Source organism: Chlamydotis macqueenii, chromosome 3, assembly GCF_036417535.1.
Source record: "Chlamydotis macqueenii isolate bChlMac1 chromosome 3, bChlMac1.mat, whole genome shotgun sequence".
NCBI classification, from domain to species: domain Eukaryota; kingdom Metazoa; phylum Chordata; class Aves; order Otidiformes; family Otididae; genus Chlamydotis; species Chlamydotis macqueenii.
Window position 1 is genome coordinate 109,517,900 of NC_141558.1, and position 21,484 is coordinate 109,539,383.

Sequence of the window (21,484 nt, forward strand, 5' to 3'; positions counted from 1 at the left end):
ACAAAACAATCTAGATTATGCTATAAATATTAAAAGCTTTATAGCTGTTTGTTTGTGCAAGAAATTCCTGGAAAGTCTCTGGGCCTTAACATAGGGAGGGAGAAGGCCAGAGAGGAGGAAGGAAGAAAGGAAAGGGAAATAATTCATTTTGCAGATCCGTTTTTTTGTTCTCATCCTACTCAGTTATAGCAACTGACACCAACTTCCCACCAGAAACAAAGGGTCAAGAGCTCTACCAGAAGATATTAAAACTGCTGCGTGTTCAGCAGGACAGTCAGTGGGCTTGGGGAAGATGGTCTCAGCCACAGCTGCGCTATGCTTAAGAAAACCTTTGTTCCAGTTCTGTGGAGAGAAATTTAAACACCTCAGTCACTGTACAAGATCCTACACCCCCTGAACTACTGCCCTCACTTCCCACTACCACATAAATCATCCAAGATGCAGCCACTAAAGTTTGGCTGATCGTTTCACCAGGGTGAAAATCCTTAGCGTCATTATTATTATTGTTGTTCATGAAGTTATTATTCGTAAGGTAGAAAAAAAAAAATAAGGGTTTCTTCCTGTGTTTTGGCTTTTGTTTTCTGTTTTCTTGTTTGGTTGTTTTTTTACAGTTTACAGATAAAGCTTTATGGCCCATTTGTGAATACTTGGCATTATTAACATTTTCACTGGAAATATGAAAGGATTTCATCAGAAGCACTTGCACTGCAAACAGCTAATGGGGGATGGAAGAGGGAAACACGTTAGTAAGTAGCACAAGTATGCAATTACTTGGAAAAGCCATTAAATACACGTATCAATTTAGACTGGGGCATTTTCTATGGCTCTCAGTAAATATTTACCACCTCAAAAAGCCTCTAAGCGAAGGTCACAAGGGCCTGAGTCTCACTACTGCAAAGGCATTCCAAGAGCACATCAAAACACGCAGCAGCTGAGCGCCAACAGCCAGCACAGCCCACTGCTTGATCGGGTTTGCTCTGCGTGCCCATTCCAACAGGACCTACTCTGGCCCATCCATACTGAAGCAGGGCTACATTTACAGGGAAAAAGAAAAGCAGCAACTAACCCACTTTGCTGAAAGGTGCACTGTAAATCAGATTTGGTTGTCCTCTTATTCTTTGGCTGCTGCCTAGTTGCCCACCTGCTACCATATGTGGTCAACTTTCATCCTCAAGAAAGCCTAGGGAACAGAAATTGCAGGCACAAATTGACCTAAACTATTTTTCCTGCAAATCAACCCTGTCCAGCATTTGTTTTACGGTTAATTTATCTGTTGCTATAGCCAGTTAACAAATCAGGTAGTCACCTAAGAAGAGACATCTTTGCCTTCCCTAAAAAAAAAAAAAATAAAAATATTAGATTAACTCCATAACCACTTAAGGGGGAAAGTCAGTGGCTTACATCATCCAGAACAACTGAGGTGGCCACACAGGGAGGTTTTAAAAAGGAATGTTTATATCTATTTTATGTCATGCTAAAACAAACACATTTCTCCCACTGGCAGGAACTGGAGGACACCCAAAGGTCTGGGTTTTTCTCCTTCACCAAATATGTAATCCTCATTTTTCTTCCTATTGGCAAAGTATGTACAACAGACAACTGCTGCCTGTTTCATATTTAGTATCTATTAAAAAATCCCAGCTCTAACTGATACTGGCCCAGAGTCCAGAGTAACCCAAACTAAGCTTGTGGACCACTGTGAGAGGCCCCGTGGGAACGACACAATCTCACCTGCAGTTACCAACTGTCACAAAAGAAGGCAAAACTGATGGTTACGCGCTTGCCAGAGAGCTGGGTTTGCATTGTGCGGGCAACAGGATAAAGAAAGGTTGGATAAAGAAGGGTTACTGTTTTAAACTGATGCAGCAGCAGCAGCGTAGGCAGCGGGATCTGGTGAAATTCTATATTGACAGCAGCTCTTGACTGCTTTTGTCATGCATCTTACAGCTCAAGTGCTGTGCACGGAACTATATATAGCTACTTTGAGTGACTGCCCTTGTTTCATATTCCAGCACCACACAAATGTAGCAGTAGAAACAAATGGGCATGTGGCACTTGTGTGGGTTGTTTTCTCTGCAGAGTTACTGCTATAATGCTGAAAGGATGTTCAACACAACACAGACCCATGCATTCAGCTTAGCCTGGCCCCTCTTTCTTCATTCTCCAAACTGAGTCTTTTTGGAGTGCCCTTTCTACATTTTAGTCTAAGTTCATGGCTTGTTGAGAGCTCTTGTCCATTATAAAACCTTACAGCCTGCAAGATGACAAAAGCATTTCTATGTGACGGCCACAAAGAACGCATGCTGCATAAACACAGCACAGGCAAAGGAAAATTCATACTAAAGAGAAGAAAGAAGCCACAGCTGTACAGCAGGACAAAGTCAGTTTACTTCAAAGGACCCAACAATTCTTTCCAGTTGGGCATAAGCATTTGACTCATGCTCTGAGATAGTGCACTAGGAGATACAGTGGAAGTCAAGGGAGCGCGGAAACCACAAGCACAAGCCAGCAACCACCCTCCTCCACAGATACCAATCCTGCTGGCAAAGGCAGCTCTGAGAACATATGCACGTGAGAGTCTTGCTGCCCAGATCATGCATAAGACTCCAAAAATTGACCGATGAATGCAGCAAAGCTCCCAAGGAAATAAAATGTGCAGAAAAGGTTTGAGCTTAACTTATCAAGGTCCAAATTAAAGCCTGAGGAAGGGTTTAACTTGGTCTGTTTAGGACATGGCTGCAGGTATAGAGCAGTTTGTGAAGACGGCCTGTTGGCAATGTAATAAAAACAGGACAAAAGATTTGGACAAAAAAAAAATAATAATTTTTCCAGAAAGAAAATACTTTATCCTCTCCAAGTATAAAGCTAGTCTTCACCATGTATTTCCTGGTTTGGCTAAGTTTTGTTCCCTCCCCCCCACCCTTTCTGTTCAGTGAGCACCCAGCTCATGGAGTATGTTGTTAAAACCAGCCCTGCTTACGTGGAAGAAAAGGTTACCATTTCATCGATTATAAAATCAGTGTAATACTCACAGTACTCTCTCCACCTCTGTTGGTCATCCAGAATTCAAACACTGATTAATTTCATCATCCATAATATTAGAGGAAACACATTGCTTGAAGAATTGCCCTGAACCCTGTCTCTACAAGCCATTAGTATTCATTTTTATATCTTATTTCCTCTTGCACATTAGCATCCAGAATAGCATTTTTTGACAACGGTTATATAAGGGAACACCCAAGTTATTGCCTTGCAAGGACTGTAAAACAGAAGAAGCCTGCTCAATATTTCTGAAGTGCAGATTCCCAAAACCTCACTATATATACATGCCAGAGTACCAAATATTCTTTTTCAATTTTGTGAGTTTTACAGTCTTTTCAAATTCACTGTCTTGCTTTGCCACTGTGACAGAGCATTCAGAGCACTGTGGAGTATCATGGCAGGATATCTGGATATGCATGTTGTACTCATTAGGGAAGTCAACTTAGGCATAGTTTTTGTTATAACAGACACGTGTACTTCAACACCAAGAGATGAGCCAAGTTTCTGCTTAATAGCAGTTTCTAACTTGTTACCTACATTTTTCTCAGGTTAAACCAGAAAGATATTGCCTGTGATTTATTCCTAGATCTATGGGTCTTTTTTTTTTTAAAAAAAAAAAAAAACCAAAACACACAAACTAGATAACACCCTCTATGTTCACTATGCAGAGTAAGAAGTTAAGAAATAAACATCTTTCAAATTTAACCCTTGCACAAAGAAAATGCACTAGTCTTTGGAAGTTCAGACTTCTCAAATGTTTCCCCTTGCTTTTCAATTTATACGCTAAAAAGAGGAAGAGCAGAAGAGGTGGGCAGGAGAAATCACTCCACGAACACAGGACAGATTTCACCCTCTCCAAATGAGATTAAAATGCAAAAGGAGTGATCTGAAAAAGTTGAATTTTTAACACTTCCCCATACGCTAGAACTTCTAACAGGAGCTGTTACTGCAAAGAAGAAAATAAATACACTTGGGAATACTGCGAAATGCGCTGCTGTGGGTCTTTCCTGCATTTTAAACCTTACTCCCAAACCAACAGCAGCATTTCTCCCAAACTGCAACCACGATAGCAGTAAGTGATCTGCGCCATGTTGCTATTTGCTGAACATCACTGGTTAATATCGCACATGGTGCACACACACAGAGAAAGCTGGGGTTTTAATCTCTATTCTTTGCTACGGAAGAGGGGTTGTGTAGGGAAGCAAAACATCTAAAGTACAAGAGCTTTTCATAGAACAGTGTAAAACCTGCTTTTAAAGATGTGCTTTCTACCAGTTCCTTGCAACTTCACTTTATTTTTGTTTTCCTACACTGGTGCTTCTGTTTTCCCCCTCATTTGGGGTTCATGCAGTGAGGAACTTCAATGTTTCCCTGAAACAAAATATGGGACTTTGTTGGCTGCCGCTACACATCTGTGGCAGCTTATTCAATCGATTGCATTGTCATCTAGTGGCAACAGCACACTTGTTCTCTACACAACACCTAGCCCATCTCCAGATCAGAGCCTGATTCCCCCATCTGCTCCATCAGTTCTCTTGGAAAGACCTTGCTAGTATTATTAACATTTAGTAACAAGTGTAAAGAAAAGGAAACAAGAGCCACATGCTTCCTTCTTCGGTAAAGAAACCATTTGGACATTATTTGTGCATACCTGAATCACCCTTGCTTAGTGGTCACCTCTCAGAGCCACACACAACCACGCCACATAGCAAACGACTCCACAGAATAAAACAGAGAAGCTTTGGTGTGACATATAAATGGGTAAAGCAGCTACCAGAAAGTACTTGAAAAGGTAAGTGAGGTTCCTTCTGCTAGGGTTGGTGATACTGGTTAAGAATAATCTTGATCAGTAGGGCTATGGAGCAGTGGTTTTCCCTCAAAATACCTGCAGGTGGCTATGGGCTTACAGCCTGTCCTGAGCTCTTCAGACCTCCTCCCCTCTCCACACTGGAAGAGAGCGAACTGTTACTTCTCCTTGAACTTAATTTATGAACGCGTGTCTCCCATAGATATTCCCTTGTTTTCCTTCTTTTCTCTCAGGTAAAGGGACAAAATGGGTCAATTAAAACTCATTTTCACTCTGAATCAAGATTTCTAGAGTGAATGGTGAGTGCATAACCATAAAACCCAACAACAGTTGATAAAGCTTTCTATTAGAGGAGAATCTTGCACCTTAACAGTTAACCCTATGTAGCAAGATCAGATCAGGTCTTTAAATAGATGCAGACATCTGGAAGAAGGTCAAGTTACATGTGTTAGAGAGACATACAGGCAGAGGAAGAAGGGGTCTGGTGTTTAATCCACCTTACCGAGTGTTTAAAATTACAGCTATCTATTTTTTTTTGTTCCTTTAAGTTTCCTTGATGCATTTGCTTTTTGGTAACCAATGTCACCAGCACAGGAAGCAAAAAGCTCTACTTTATATATTTCAGAAAGAGCAAAGTCTGCTCCCCTAAGTTTTTCAACTGCACTTACCACCTCATGTTTCAAAAACCAGAGCTAAGACCACATTTTAGGTCACTCTGTTAAACTGCTTGTTCCCATAAGTGAAGCCACTGCATTAAAAAGTTGTAAAAGGTACAGAAGCAGGGGAAAAGTGCACACTTCCAACAGCTACAATTCATACTGCAACCCAAAATGGGCTGTTACTACTGAGAATAGATACTGGAACTTTTCCATCTGATAATCAAAGAGGGAAAAAAATCCCTCTGCTGAGGCCAATAAAACGTCAGCTTCCCAGAGAAAGATTCCTACATACCATACATTACATAAAAAGGTTTCCAGCAAGCAGTACCTGGAGACAAGAGTATTAAGAAGTCAAGGTAGCTCAAGCCGAGAGCGCACAGTAAGTTCACAGTAGTAAGGACGTGGCTTTTGCAACAAACACACATATATCGTGTTCTGCTACTTTTATTCTGCATACATACACTCCTATGGCCAAAAGTCCGTCAACAGTGATGGATAAAGATCAAGAGGGACAAACTCCCCCCACTCTGCCAGTATTATTTGCCTTTTTGATTACAAAACCATGCATGACTGTTTTCAATGATCTTGGCTGCTTTACAGTGGAAATTCAGTTGCATTAGACAAAGTATTGCCTGCAGGTTGAGAGAGATGATCCTTTCCCTCAACTCAGCACTGGTGGGGCCACACCTGGTGTACTGTGTCTCCCCAGTACAAGAGAGATATGGACATACTGGAGAGTCCAACAAAGTGACACCATTATGATGAAGGGACTGGAGCACCTCTCCTCTGAGGACAGGCTGAGAGAGCTGAGACTGTTCAGCTTGGAGAAGAGAAGGCTCAAGGGAGACCTTACTCACGTATATAAATACCTGAAGGGAGGGTCCAAAGATGACAGAGCCAGGCTCTTTCCAGTGGTGCCCAGTGATAGGACCAGAGGCAACAGGCATAAACTGAAACACAGGAGGTTTCCTCTGAACATCAGAAAACACTTTTTTACTATGACGGTGATGAAGCACTGGCACAAGTTACCCAGGGAGATTGTGGAGTTTCCATCCTTGGAGATATTCAAAGGCCACCTGGACACGGTTCTGGGCCATAAGGTATAGGTGGCCCTGCCTGAGCAGCAGGGTTGGACCAGATGACCTCCTGAGGTCCCTTCCAACCTCAATCATTCCATGATTCTGTGAAACTGCAATACCACTTCTGGCAAATTTCAGAAAAGTACCTCAATTTCCCCTGTTCATAAGAGCCAAGCAATTCTTTCCCTGGACAATTAACTACTGGATATCTTTATGACTGACTGGCAAAGGGTTAAATTCAGTACCTTAACTCAGCATGGTTAGGATGCTGGAGCATGGAGAAGATGAACACAGAGAGGACATTGGTTGGTTGGGTTTGTTCAGTTGTTAGTTTGGGGGAGCCGAGGGGAGAGGGAATTATCTTGTATTTACGTAACAAGACAGATTTTGAAAGTGTTGCTCTGCCTAAATGCTTACAAATTCTTCTTTCCTCATACCTGCAGTGATCTAAATCTACTTGTTAAATTAGGACAAGCTTATTTCACTACTCTTAGATCAAACTTCAAGACAACCTAACTGAAGAAAGGCAGGAAATTTCAGTGTCTTGAAAGTGTGTCCAGGTACAACCCAAAGAAACCGAGTGCATCCAGATTCTTCCACACCAATATACGCATGAATGCATACACCAAAGTGTGTCCTTCCCCATTAATTTTTAAACCATGGAAAACAGGATATTAAGGACAAGCAAATATTGTATTATAAAGCCTTCTTTAGACAACATCTCTGACTTTGATTTAAAGTTAATGAAGTGAATTAAATTAAAACAGTTCATTCCATTTGGGGCTGGACTATATTACAACACAGTGCCTACAACATGACAGTTTCAGCCCTCTCCTCAGGCAGGACCAAACTGGTCTAGGATCCAACTGTACTGCAACGGTGTTTGGTCACATCTCTGGTACAGGCTGCCATCACAGGAGGGTGGTGAAGAGTGGCACACGACAGCCATATTATATCTGCTTTGATCAAAAAGGTCCAAATCAGCCCCTACCTAAATCACCAGTGAGTCAGAATCCAACATAATTAATTGAGAACTGAACTTAACACCCTGTCTCTCTGCAGGGCTGCAGCACAACTCCATTAACTTGTTCCAGCAGAATGGTCACATCTTCACAGCCAGAATTATAAAATGTTTTTAACATCCTTCGCCACCAATTATTAAATACAAATTAGTCTTCTTTTCTTCAGCAAGACCAAAGGAGTAAAGGCCGTTGGCAGTGCATCATCTATGAAAATAGTTAGTCTTATAATTAGTGAGGAATATAAGACTTTCTTTTTCTTTTCATTTGACTAATTTGTGCCCAGTACTGCAGACAGGAAGGTACAAACTGTATCTGTTTAAGTGTAAAAAATATATACAACTATATTTAACATTTAAATTAAACACAGTTGTTTGCATACTAACAATCTTATATACATTCAGTTTTAAACAATACCTCTTTAATATCCTCCTCTTTTGTTAAACAAGGTTTATTTTCCTCCCAAAATACCCAATGCTACTTTAAAATTCTGGAGGGGGAAAAAATTGAGCTATATAGAAAATAGCAAGATGTCTTACAATTGTAATGCATCATAGCACATATTTTTCATAAAAACAACACATCATTCAAAAACTGAACCACTGTAAAAGTTCTGAGAAGTCCAACAGGACTGTCTTTCAAAGCTTACTTTGGTTAACAGCAAATCATTCTTAAACAATTAAGGAAAAAAAATATATATTCTTTTACCACCTCTACAGATGCATTTCCTTGGCACTTTGTAGCAATCCATATATCTTTACAGATGAGCACAGCAGTTGCTTTTTATTTGTACTGTGATTTCAGTAAAATGGATTATGTATCAGGTTGGATTGATTTATAACTAAATTAGTCCAACTTCCTCAGATCTCTGAAAAAAGAGAACTCTCTTCCTAAGACTTCCTAAGATCTCTGGATATCAGAGAAGTAACAGCAACACTAGTACTTCTTCCTCACAAGGTCGATCTCATGCAGCATTTGCAACAGCATCACTAGTTTGCATGAAATTGCCATTTCCCTGCTTATTTTTCCTGGTCAGGAAAGTAACACAACTTAGCTCTACGTACTCTGACACCCAGCCAGTTGCACCAGCCTCCGAGCATTCAGACAAATGAATTGCCACTGGACTTTACGGTAATGTAGTGACTTCCCCTGAGTCATTATGCAGATTTCAGGTCATGTGGTCTCTAGATCACTGAAATTTTACTCATTTCCAGGGGAATAAATGCCCTCAGCTTTTGGGCAGGAACAGGAACTTGATCGTTATTTTTCTTCCCTCCTTGCACTATGAAACCCTCTGATCCATCAAAAATCATAAGTGAAAAAAGCAAAAATGTAAGATTCTCCAGGAAAAGAACACCACATTAGTCACTATGCATCAGTTAAGCTGGAAAGTAGAGAAGTTTAACCGATGAGCAAAGGCACTTGGTAACAGTCCTGTGAACAATAGTCAATGAGTCAACAGTTTCAGTCTCGTGATCCAGCTGACCAGCAGCGAGGGCTCTGCGGAGGAAGATTTTGTGGACGATGTAACAGAGGATTTTTTAGCACCTTCCTCTTGAAAAGGAATTGTTGCACTGTTGTGGAGGTCTGTATTCATAAAACACCTGCTGCCTCGAATATAATCAGTTCCCCTCACTAACTGCTTGTCAGACACTGGCCTTGAAAGGGGATGTTGTGTGGAAGGGCTTTCTTCAATGATTGGGGGTATCCTTTCGTTACTGAAGTACCTGCAGAGGACATCTTCACCTGTGCAAATAGGAGGAGGAAAATCAATTATTGCTGACTTCAAAGCCCTCCATTAGTATTTTCTATTTTTATAAAAATATTCTGGTTACATTTCAAAATTACTCAGATTTTGGTTACCTTTCACAACGCACTTGGACATAAGCAACCGTCAACAGATTTATGGCTTTTTGCACATTTAATTTATTTTTTTTTTTAAGCAACACATAGAACAACAAAAGAAATTCACATGCAGAGGATACCATTTGACTGTTAAATTCCCAATTCACATACACCAAAACTGCTAGCATAGACTACCTTCATGCAAATCATTACCATGAGTGAGACCTAACAAATGTTGTTACACATTACTCAAGATGCTGACAGACCAGAGTCAAATCCAGATCTATCTGAATGTAACTCATTACTAACTTACAAGCTAGAAATATTACTCTGGACAACAGAAATCAATTTTGCAGATAAAGATGTAAGCACTTCCCTGGTTTTGATCACCAGTTTGTGATGCTTCCTCTGTTTTTACTGTTCCCTAGACACCTGACTATGGCTGCTGCTAGAGACATCCTACTGAGCTAGACAGGCTTGCATACAAGCCTGCAGTACTTAAGTATGTTTCAAGCATTAAAAAAGCCAACACAAAACCAAAAGCAAAACCAAACAAAAAAACATGCACACAAAAAAACAGCCCTGCCACCTGGTGATCGTTCTGTTAGACTTGTTGCTTAGCCTGTTTCTAATATCCCTCCAGGTTGCTGCTGCTTTTTTTTTTTTTTTTTTTTGCATTAAAATAATAGAATTCAGCTTCTGGTTTCCCTAGAATTACACATCAGCTTTCATAACTGATTTCAAAAATAAACTAAATAGAGTAGGATATAAGAAAGGATGACTAACAGGACTCATAGCCTTTCAGATGCAAAAGCAAGGAGGGAGAAAAGGGCAGCGGAGGAAGGAAAAAAAGGCACCCAACCAAATATCCAACATTATCAGCTTCTGTCTCTCTCCCATTCTGTGACACCTGCAGAATATGTTGTTTTCTAACAGCAGTTGCATCAATAAGCAACTCCTAAGCAGCCCTACATTTTACTTTTGAGAACAAGCTTGCTTCTACAACAGCCTCCACAGTGAGCTAAACAAACAGAAAGACTTACCAAAAGAAGTTTTATGATCGAGATTAAATGCAGAAGAAAGGAAAGGGGTGGTGTGTAAGAGCAAAATGGTGAAACTGTGCTATAAAGAGACAGGTACTGATCTTCCCTAGCCATTCTAGTCCACTTCTAACACTTAATGATTTCAACAAGAAGTCTAAAGACAGAATAACAAAAGTTTGAGCCCCAGCACTGAATAGCCTCACAAATCTCACAACTACCATCTGGCATTCCTGCTAGAACCAAACAATCACTATCTTGGATCAGTTCCGTAATACGCAAACACTAATCCTTCATTCCTAATTCAGATATTTCCATTCAGTTTATCCCAAGGAAATTTTGGAGAGGAAGGGAAGAGAAAGAGGGACGAGACCTAAAACCTTGCCTTTTCTCCCTGGTGCTCGTGGTCTGGAGAAGGGTTCTGCAGCTCCTATCCAGGTCCCATCCACAGGCATTGACAAAGGACGAGGTTTTCCTAAAAGCAACAGAGGAGGTTATGAGGAATTAAGGAATTAAGTTTAGGAATCCAATTTTTAAATTGATGCTTTTCACACTTAAGCAAAGGGAGAGATACATCAACAAGCAGTTAAAATTGCAGAAAAAAAATATTTCAAGACACTTCTACTGGTGAAATACAAGAAAGTAATGTGCTGAGATTGAACAGGCACACTCTTGCTCATTTACAGCAGCAGTGGACATAATGACCACAAATTATAACCAGAACACACATGGAAATGTCCAGACATGGCAGCAGAGCCCAGTTGAATTACATTCATTAAAGAAATAACACCACTTAAGTGAAATTATTTCAGATGTGGAATTTCGGTCACATTCACAATTGACACAGACTGCCTTTAATATCCACCAAGTCTAACAAGTAGTTTTCTAACACAAATTATTCCAAACTGACCAAAGCATTTATCGTAATAGCAATAATGAAAGAGGAGTGAACTCACCATAGGACTGTGTTTTTTCCCTCATCTTGGCTGGCAGGATATTTGCTTCCATGGGATACCCAGGCAACTGATCTGAATCAGCAATAGTAAACCTTCGCCTTCGACTCTCCTGATCCAGAAAAGAATTGGGAGACTCGGCACCCTTGGACCCAGGTAGGGGCTGACTCAGTTTATTGCCTCCTCCATATACAAAACTCCCCTTTTCATCTCTGAAAGGACATTTCACTGCAGTTAGTACCTTAAAAGATTAAAAAAAAAAAAAAAAAAAAGCCCACCAAAAAACTAACAAAAACACAACAAGTCAGGTGATGGAAAACTTAATTATAAACATATTTACCAAGGAGAAAAGAAAGCTATCCTCCTCATGCTGATTCACTTTTAATGAGCCAGTAATTTAACACACAGAGAAGTTTAGAAAAAAAGCCTGAAAAAAAGTTTTTGAGAAGTGAGACCTTTCTGCCCTGAGGACATAAAAGCTCCCGATTCGCTGCCTGTGACACAGTTGTGACAGAAGAGTGCATATGCAGATTTATCCATCTCTATGTAAAGGTAACACCTATTGCCTCCATCTGAGGGACTTCACTTTTCAGTCATTCTAAGAGCCCAGTAACTGCCACTGGATAGTCATCACATTGTCTCTCCATCCAAAAGTGAGACCCTCTTGAGAGTTTCAGTAATAAATTAATAGTGTATATACAGATGATTTTGAGCAATTTCTGCAGAAACTCCCTTCCCAGAGCAATCCTTCATTCCAAAAGCCAGGAACAGCCATTTTTAGAACCACTCCTTGTGAGTACTTTTGGAAGCACAGCTACCCTCCAAGTTAAGATGTGTCTGTGTCTTTTTTTTTCCCCCTTCCCTGTACAAGCTACAGTCTTATTGCTTGAAGCAACCATAAAAATACACAGCTGACTGTCTAAGCACATACATACCCCAATATTCAGAACAGCCTCCTAGCCAGTGAACATCACTTTTTCCAGCTCTCCATCAAGAACAATTCTAGAGCTCAGTGAATGGGAGGGAGCTATTTATGCAGATTCAGGGACTGAAAATTGCACAGAAGTGTTACACCACAATAATAGGTACACAGAGAGCTCTCCTACAACACCACCATGTGGAGACTGTGCCGTGGGGAGGGAAACCAGTCACTGCTCTCTGCTCCCCAGCATGGGCCAGAGAAGGTCCATGCCAGGAAGGGAAGAGAACAGGATGACTAAGGGTGAAAAAAGAAGTGACGGCACAGATGCGCCACAGTTTCAAGAGACGACCAGAACATGCAGAGGTGAAATTAAATAGCCAAACAGAAGGTGAAAGAACTGTCCTTTCTCCTCTTCCTGGCTGCCACAATTTCCCATGTTTGCTTTCTTTAAATGTCAAAGTCAAGAAGCTTTCCCCTTTCCACACATCATCCAGGACAAGTTTCAGAGCTCGCATTGCTACTTCCTTCCTTGTCAACAGGGATTCAGGTCTAAAGGCATCTAAAGTTAGATATAATTTTGTGACTCTTTAGGAAAGAGATGAACACACTGAGTACATGCATATAATTCACCAATGTGCTTGAAATGTAATGATTTAAAGAAAAGACTAAGGCAGTCTAAACTCAGTTGTTAAATCTACATACTTGTTTTTATGCCAAGAAATTTGTTTTTTTTTTTTTTTAAAGAACTGAGTACACATAAACATGAAAAACAGGGAGACAGCAGGTCAAGGTGGGTCAAACTTCAGTAAAGAGACTCTACCTCAGACAAACCCTTTCTCCCCTGCCACAGTACTGCCCTGAAGACTGAAGTAGGACAACCTCTGTCTCTATATCAGGCCTTATGTGACAGGAGGCAAGCTCTCCTCCCATGTGAATCCTGCAGTAAAAGGTCACAGTTTCTATGCTGGGCTATCTACATGTAACCTAAAGTGTCATGACAGGCCAGGACACATGCCCTGCCTGAAAACCCTTTTGTCCATCACCTTCCCAAGTCAGCTAGCTGGGTTCTGGCATGAGTCAACAAGGAATTCAGAACAAACAAAAGCTAGCCATACCACACTCTCCCCACAGCTGCCTCTTTTGTGTAGACAGGTCTGCATTTTTATAGCTTATACAGTAGGGGAAAAAAGTAAAGCTGAGTGAATTTACTCTCCCTTTCCTTCAGTGGGGGAACATTCCTGTTTTATACAGCTTGCAAGTTTAACAATTTAAAACAAGTTATTTTTTATCCTAAATCCTACAACAGTTACTTGTTAAACCCACCACCCCCCACCCAAAAAAAAAAAAGGAAAACGTTAGACAAAAAAAGAGTTCTTGCTGGATTGCTTGTTGGATTGAAACAAAATCAAAACCACAACCATACAACAAAACCAGGGATGACATCTGTTCATGTTTTGGGAACAACTCTGATCTATGTGGCACATAATCTTCTAATACTAAAGTTTATTACGATCCTGGTAGTTTATGCATTTAAGCATAAGCATAAGCAATCCTATGCATTTAAGCAACTAGAAGAAAGTCTGAGATCTGCAATTCCCTCAAGCTAATTTGCGCAGAAGCTCTAACAGCAAGCCAGCTCAGAAACAAGTGTAATAAAGGAGTTTTTTGTTCAGTAGTGCATGTTTATTTGCATACCGAGGGGAATACGGAACAGCTGGTGGAGGTGGTATGTACAGATCCAAAATGGCTGGCTTCTCTTTTTTCAGTGAGGTATCCATGGTGCTTTCTGGTGACTGTATCGAAGTTGGCGGAGGACTGGTCTGAAATGTTAGACAGCTTTCAAACATCTGAGCATTGATTTATCATTCACAAAAAGATAATTCAATAATCAATAGTACTATTTCATTCACTAGTGAACTATTTCTATGCTTAATAAACATACTAAAAAGTCTTAGCATTTGCATTTTCCTTCAACCCCAGTTTGGTCAGTTATGCAGTCCCTCCTACAGAAATCCTATCACAGGTAATGCGTTGCTCAAGAATATTTTGCTCTTTCCAGTTCTATTTTTTCCTGCAAAATCCATAGACATACAAAGCAACAGAGACAAACCCCCTTCTCCTATTTCTAGATCCATTAAAATAATGTAATTTGTTAAATATAGATATGATCTGCAACACTTACAAAGTCAGCTCATGCTACCCTTATTCTATGCAGTCCAATGCCTGAGGCATGGGCACAGGCAGGAATGTGGTAGAGTTCACCACAAATTACATCAAGGGATATAACCAGGGTAAGAGAAGCAAAGGAAAAATATATTTGGTATTGCTCATCTGGAAAGTGTGCTGGTTTTGGCTGGGATAGAGTTAGTTTTCTTCATAGTAGCTGGTATGGGGCTATATTTTGGGTTCATGCTGGAAACAGCGTTGATAACACAGGGATGTTTTAGTTATTGCTGAGCAGTGCTCACAAAGAGTCAAGGCCTTTTCTGCTCCTCACACCACCCCAGTAGGCTGGGAGTGCACAAGAAGTTGGAGAGGGGACACAGCCAGGACAACTGATCCCAGCTGACCAAAAGGATATCCGGTACTGTGTGACATCGTGCTCAGCATATAAAGCTGGAGGAAGAAGGAGGAAGAGAGGGGACATTCAGAGTTATGGCATTTGTCTCCCCAAGTAACTACTGCACATGATGGAGCCCTGCTTTGCTGAACATCTGCATGCCGATGGGAAACAGTGAATTAATTCCTAATTTTGCTTTGCTTGTGTGTGTGGCTTTTGCTTTACCTATTAAACTGTCTTTATCACAACTCACAAGTATTACCTTTTTTATGAATCCCTCCCCCATCCCACTGGCAGGGATAGTGAGCAAACAGCTGTGTGGCATTTACCTGCCTGCCAGGTCAAACCACAACAGCAAGTTTGCCATTTTGCTCTTTGTTGCTCACTTTTATGTCCCCAGCATCTTGCCAGGCTCCTGCCTGTCTCTAGGAGAGCAAAGGCTTGAAGGACCCTTTCACTTTTGTCAGGCAAGAGGACTGCACCTTCCCTTTTTTGATCAAGGATCTGCCCAGGCTTTCACTCTGGCCACTCAGTTAATGGCAGTTGCACAAGCATCTGCCTTTTATCGGTCAGTAGGCTGTAGCCCAGAACTGTCAACAGGCTTCTTGAGTCACCCATTCTCCCAAGGAAACACTGCTTGGCACAATCTATATCCCAGCCCACCTCAGCTCTTCACATCAGTAACACAGCCCTTGCTTTAGGTAACCCTGGAAAAACTCACAGAATGGTGTTTTCTTTGGTTCCAATTAAACAGCGGGCACGATGCCACAAAAACAAGACACAGGCATTGGTAAAAGGAAGGACAAGAAAGGAGTCAAGCACACATCCTCTACCCAGTTTGAAAGAAATCTACCTGCCTCAAGACTTGCGATAGCCACTGGCATTTCACAGGTTGATAAATTATCTTCACAGCTCTAGGGAGACTTGTGTCAGAACGGGAACTCTCCCTGGTTTTCTTTATTTCAGTTAATCAATTTATATTCAGTTAGGTTATTTCCTCCTGTAAGCATTAAGCCCTAATCTTCCTAATACAACATGTCATTCCTCAACATTGTTATTTAAGTTATTAACTTCACTTTCTCTGTCATTAGACAATCTGTGAATTGCCCAACAATCAAATCTTATTTAAACAAGTAGTTTAAATAACTTCTTGAAAAACACTCACTCTTTCCCACCCTTCATCAGACTAAAAAAGGACAAATAGAGGGAATAATCTAAGCTATGTCAGCAAAATATGTATTACCCTGCTAAACAGAGGAAGCATTTATTACTCCATGCTGATGAATTCCATATATATCAGTGGTTTCAACAGTTTTGCCTTAGATAAGTTCTCCCAGTGGCACACTGATTGATTAAAACGCTCAACACACCTAGTCTCTTTGTGTATCAAAAGGGCATTATCTAGGGATTTATTTATATTTTTCTTAAAAAAAAAAAAAGACAATAACATTTTCCCTTTTAGCTAGGAACCAGAGGAGGACACCCATTTCACCTAACCTTCCTTGACCTGTACTTAAACATGAGTACCTGGAAGCATTTCTGGTATTTCTCTTTTTCAAGTTGCAACCAAGGCATTCCCGTCCTGATGTTACAGTTGAGCCGGCAGCCTCTCACCTGCACCAAGGGTGGTTTCCAGCGCAGGTTCTTTAGAGGAGCAGGAGTGAAATGGAAAGAGCCTGTGGGACGTTTCTTAAGCAGCAGCCTAACTCCAGCAGGATTCTCTCGCAACTTTGCCACCAGATTTTTTAGTTGCCATCCAACCTGGAGGAGGATAAAGACATCTTTTATTTAGTATTGTTTTTCTGAAAGTGAACAAACAAGAAAAAACTAAATCCCCCAAGTCAAACTGTCTGTTTTAACATGAACCTGAAGAGAGAAAAGAAATTTTTAAAAGCCAGAATGAAGAAAAATAATTGGAAAGCTCTTTTTTTTTGGAAGGATCATCTTTGTTCTGTTTCCAAGAAAGATCTCTACTTAAGCTGTACATTAAACACTGAGATATCAAGCAACGCTCTTTATACCTCAGCTCCAGTCCTAGAAGGATGCATGGATGCGCTCAAATTGCGTTAACACAGGGATTCACAGTGAACAACTACTGTCATGTTTCTTTCTCACATTGAAAGGCATTACTTACCTATGCTAAGCAAAAATGTAATCTTTCTATCTAAGTTCCCAGATGCAAATGATTTGACAGATAATTCAGGGTTTTTATAAAGCTGTTTTTATCTGCATTCCAGCAGATTGTAACAATGTATTTTAAATCAGGCTTTAAATATAACATGAAATATTTTAATGTGATGCATACAGCATTTAAACACAAAATATTGCATATTTTTTTATCCAAATATTGCAAAGAATTAATTTTAAGTCCAAGTAAAATTTGTCTTGAAAGCAAAACATTAAAAAGCCTCAAAGATTTCAACAGGAAAACACCAGAATCGTCTCCTGCTCCCATCTATTCAGATCCTGGCGGGAGCGAGCTTTGCAGAGCCAGCGGAAGGGAAGGTTGGCAAGGCTGTTTGTTACACTAACCACAGTCTGACGATTAACCTGGATCACTTCATCACCAGCATGAATCTTCTGAGATCGATCAGCAGGAGACTACAAGGAGGAAAACAAGAGGCATGTGTTTCAGCAGGCTTTCTTCCGTCCCATAACAACCCCCACCAAGCTAAGTCAAAGGTTGTATCTATAACAAAGAGTATTGCTGAAAATTTTCATACAGCTAGCTCACACGTTACATCCATTGATGGCTTGACAAAATGGAAACGAATTCAACTTATGATTTATTTTTTATACTGGGGGAACTAGGGGCAAAGGGAGAAGGCCCATACCTATCAAAGGTCAAACTGTACTTAAGTCATGGGATGGTCTCCGCTGTCCCTTTGCCTCCAGTTTGCACTGTAGTTTCAGACAGCAATGGGAGAGGACTGAAGAGAAGAGCTGTGTCCTAACATAGCAACTAACTTAAACTTAGCTTTCAAATAAATGTATCCTGATTTTAAAAGAAATACACTAAGATTTTGAATGTACAGAACAAAGGAGCAAAAATCATCCAACCCACAAAATAAATCTATTTCACTTCCCCTTTTTGCTTCCTAATGTAAAAAGGAGCTACCGACTTTAATGTGAAATTACCTGCCTCCATCATCAAGGTCAACAGATAAAATATATGCTTGCACACATCAAGTGTGCGAAGACAGGTATTTTTCAAATACCTATCTAATAATAATACACCTTAAAATACAATTTCCTTGGAATAAAAACCAAGCTCTGGGGAGCCATCAGCGAGGAACTGCTAAAAGTGTCAATATTTATTTAGATTTATCTATGGCAGGTGCCATGTAGCAGCTATCACTGCAGTTATTAAAAATGGTCTCGTTGCTATAACACACCAACTCTGACCAGCTTTGACAACACCCAAAGCACACAACTATACTACCTTGCTATATTACATCCCAGTCATGGGACAACTTCTCCTCCCATTCCCCCACCCCATGAGTAACCACCTGGCAGCAGGCCAGCCTTTCCTAGTGACTCCAGAACCAAGCACTTGGATTAAGGACTCCCTTTTCCGCACCATCACACCTTCAGAGCTCAAGTAACTTTTTTATTAGAACAAACTGTAGGAATAAACAGTGCAACAAGGGAAGAACATGGGGGAATTTCTGGGAGGCTCCAGCTATCATGAGTAATCCCATTTCTTTATTGTCTTCTCGCTTCCTCTGAGAGGAAATGTCTCTGTGGAAGGCTGCATACATATATGAGTCAACCAAGATCATGAAAAAATGCTGGGCCAAAGTCAAGTTTGTGAAAAACAAAGCTATTTCAAGCTGTCCTTTGGGTGATCAACGGCCTGTCTGGAGGAGGGTGGGAGACCCTTGTACAGAGGACTCCTACAACAAGTGCCAGCTAGCACAGCAGGCACTGCAACCGCATTGTGAGAGCGGAGGAAAGAGCAAAGTTTTCTAGGCCAAGGTGACGCAGGAAGTCACAACTAGGACAGCACAACTCAGGAATCCTCTTGCCTGACCAGCATCAAACGAATCGACTTCCCCAGTCCCTCCAATGTACAGTACTGTACTGGGGTGCAATTTTGGGGTGCAATTCCACTGCATTCCAACACACCAACTTCTAGGGACAGCTGCTAAAATACCATTTCAAACCTAGCACGGAAATTGAGGTAAGATCCGGCCCAATTCCATGCCACCAGAAAGACACCAGTTGTTTGCAGCTCTCTGTCACTTCTCAAGTGTTGTTCCTCCGAAAGAAAGAGCTCCTCCAAAGGAAGAATCAGTGTTCATAAAAAAGTGGAAATTTAGGTCAACACTCAAAGCTATAGAAGCAATAGAGCCCCACTCTTGATCTCCAAAATTAGGTCTATATGCACAGGGAGCTTAGCAGCAGTCAGTGCTACCTTCTTACGCAATTATGGGATGTTGAAATTGCTGTCAAAATGGCCTTGGTCTATGCTGGAGATCCTATACAGAGCTATGTCAGGGCAATAGCATAAAAGCTATAAAAGCTTTCAGTTTTCACTCTGAACTGCAAGCAAAGATTTCCACCCACTCCTCCCTGGCCCCTGGACTCGGCAGCAGTACAACTAGAACCACTGCTTCTTTCCTGTTCACAAAAAGCAGCATTGCTGCAAAAGCCAAGTTCCTCTGCTCCGTTTTCTTTCGGTCACTGCTCCTGAGTGGCATGTCTGGCAACACCACAACATCACCAACCAGCCTCAGCTGCGGGCCAGAGGTCCGCTGCAACAACTATGCAGAAGCCTTTAATGAAGTCTCAGCTACAGAGAACTTATAGTGTAGGAATAACACACATAACCATCTGCAGGAAGAAAAAAAAAAAAAAAAAAAAACCAAACCAAAACCACAAACAGTTGCCTATCATGCCCATCGTTTCCTTCCAGCAGATCGCTCTTCAAGTCTTACTTTTTCCACAGTCTGTTTACTTTGCAAGGTAATTTTGCCACTGGACAGCTCGTTGATTTCATTACTCATTACTGAATTTAGCAGACTACCACTCAAACATTCCCATTAGGGGAGATTGTCTTTGCCAGTAAAGAGTAAATACTTTGTTAAGCAAGACACCATCAGAGCTCAGAACAGCAGATACAGTAACTTATTAAAGCAATTATTTTAATGTCAAGCGTTTGAACTAACTCATGTACTTGCAGAAACTGGTTTAATTAGACTAACAGCGAAACATGCAGACACAAAATATTTACAAATTGTGGATAAACTATTGATACATCACACAGTATTTAAAGCGCTAAAATCATGAAAGTCATATGTAAAACAGGAAAAAGTAGTAAGAAGTCAAACTCACTCAAACCTACTGTCAGATAACCTGAGATAATCTACATTTACTACACTTACATTTTCTGTAGTTCCAGTAATGACATGTAATCCATCATAAGTTGATTTGATGTACATTCCCTAAACGTAAGCAGAAAATAAAAAACAAGTTTAAAGGCAAAAAACCACATAACTTATCTGATTAAACAACTGTTGGCAACAGACTTAAAACATTATTAAAAACACTTAACAATTCACACATTTTCCCTAGAAAACTGTGTGGTCTAATAATACAGCATTCTAAATGTCTTCATAGGTCACTTTTACTGTAATTAGTTATAATATTTATAATTACTTTAAAAAGCTAATATATGGAAAGCAATTTAGAAACGCTGTCTGGTTGATAATATCAAACACTGCTGGTCTTGTCGGTCTTTGGCCTTGAATAAAATTTTATTTCCTTACTCACCTGTCTGCAGTAGAGAATTACAGGTTTTACTAGATGGCCACTAGCTCTCTCCATACAAAGCACACTTAACAAGTCTGCTAAAATATCACCTACATGTTCTTTTACAATTTATCTTGGCAAGTCAATATACAGACTGTCTTGTAACCACAGTGCTGACATAAGCAATAAAAGCTCTGGCAGAACGAAGTATTTGTGGTTTGTATACGTTAATGCTTAGAGCGAATGAAAGGACAAACACAGACTAAGTTGGTATTGATCATACAAAACACCAAATTCAACATCACCAGCAGGCTATTAACTAATAATTGCATAGTTTTTTCCCCATAAGAGGTGACCAATGTATTGGTTTCATAATTTATAAAGAAATACACCTCTGCTTTTCCTGCCTACGTCTGTTGTCAGAAGCACTGACACTGAGCTGTACAGAACTGGATGTTTGGAGTTGTAGGCAGCTCATACTTGCTTAGGGGTACATGAATAAAATAGAAGACTGTTCTGCCCCTTCCTCTCCAGTTAACTCCCTTCCCTGTTTGCCTGCTGGTATCCAATTGTGTGCACCTACCTCCTTATTTCTTACTTAGTCCAACCTAGGCTGACTCTGCTTCGTTGTAGCTTGTGCATAAACAAAGAGGTCCCCATAAATTCAAGAATGCATGACTGATTCAGTCAAATCCAGACACCTAGGTAAAACTATATAGCCCAGTAAGACTGTAAAGCTTCCTCTAACAATGTTAATCTCTTCTGCCTTTGGGGCCAGGGGAGAGAAAGTGCACTTAATTTAAA

General features: G+C 40.5%; 1 protein-coding gene across 2 annotated transcripts in view; it reads right to left on the bottom strand.

Annotated features, from left to right (window-relative positions):
• Positions 1 to 5,910: 5,910 nt before the first annotated feature.
• Positions 5,911 to 21,484, bottom strand: part of CNKSR3 (CNKSR family member 3) — a 65,673-nt gene continuing 50,099 nt past the window's right edge. Inside the window, exons 7-13 of one of the 2 annotated variants that reach the window (XM_086743519.1) lie at positions 20,314 to 20,373; positions 17,459 to 17,527; positions 16,541 to 16,687; positions 14,062 to 14,186; positions 11,448 to 11,656; positions 10,877 to 10,966; positions 5,911 to 9,352 (exon numbers count right to left, since the gene is read on the bottom strand). In XM_086743519.1, the coding sequence (XP_086599645.1) occupies positions 9,054 to 9,352; positions 10,877 to 10,966; positions 11,448 to 11,656; positions 14,062 to 14,186; positions 16,541 to 16,687; positions 17,459 to 17,527; positions 20,314 to 20,373 (999 nt within the window). In that variant the 3' untranslated portion in view covers positions 5,911 to 9,053. Of the gene's footprint in view, positions 9,353 to 10,876; positions 10,967 to 11,447; positions 11,657 to 14,061; positions 14,187 to 16,453; positions 16,688 to 17,458; positions 17,528 to 20,313; positions 20,374 to 21,484 lie in introns of both variants that reach the window. The other variant, XM_086743518.1, reaches the window with a different exon arrangement.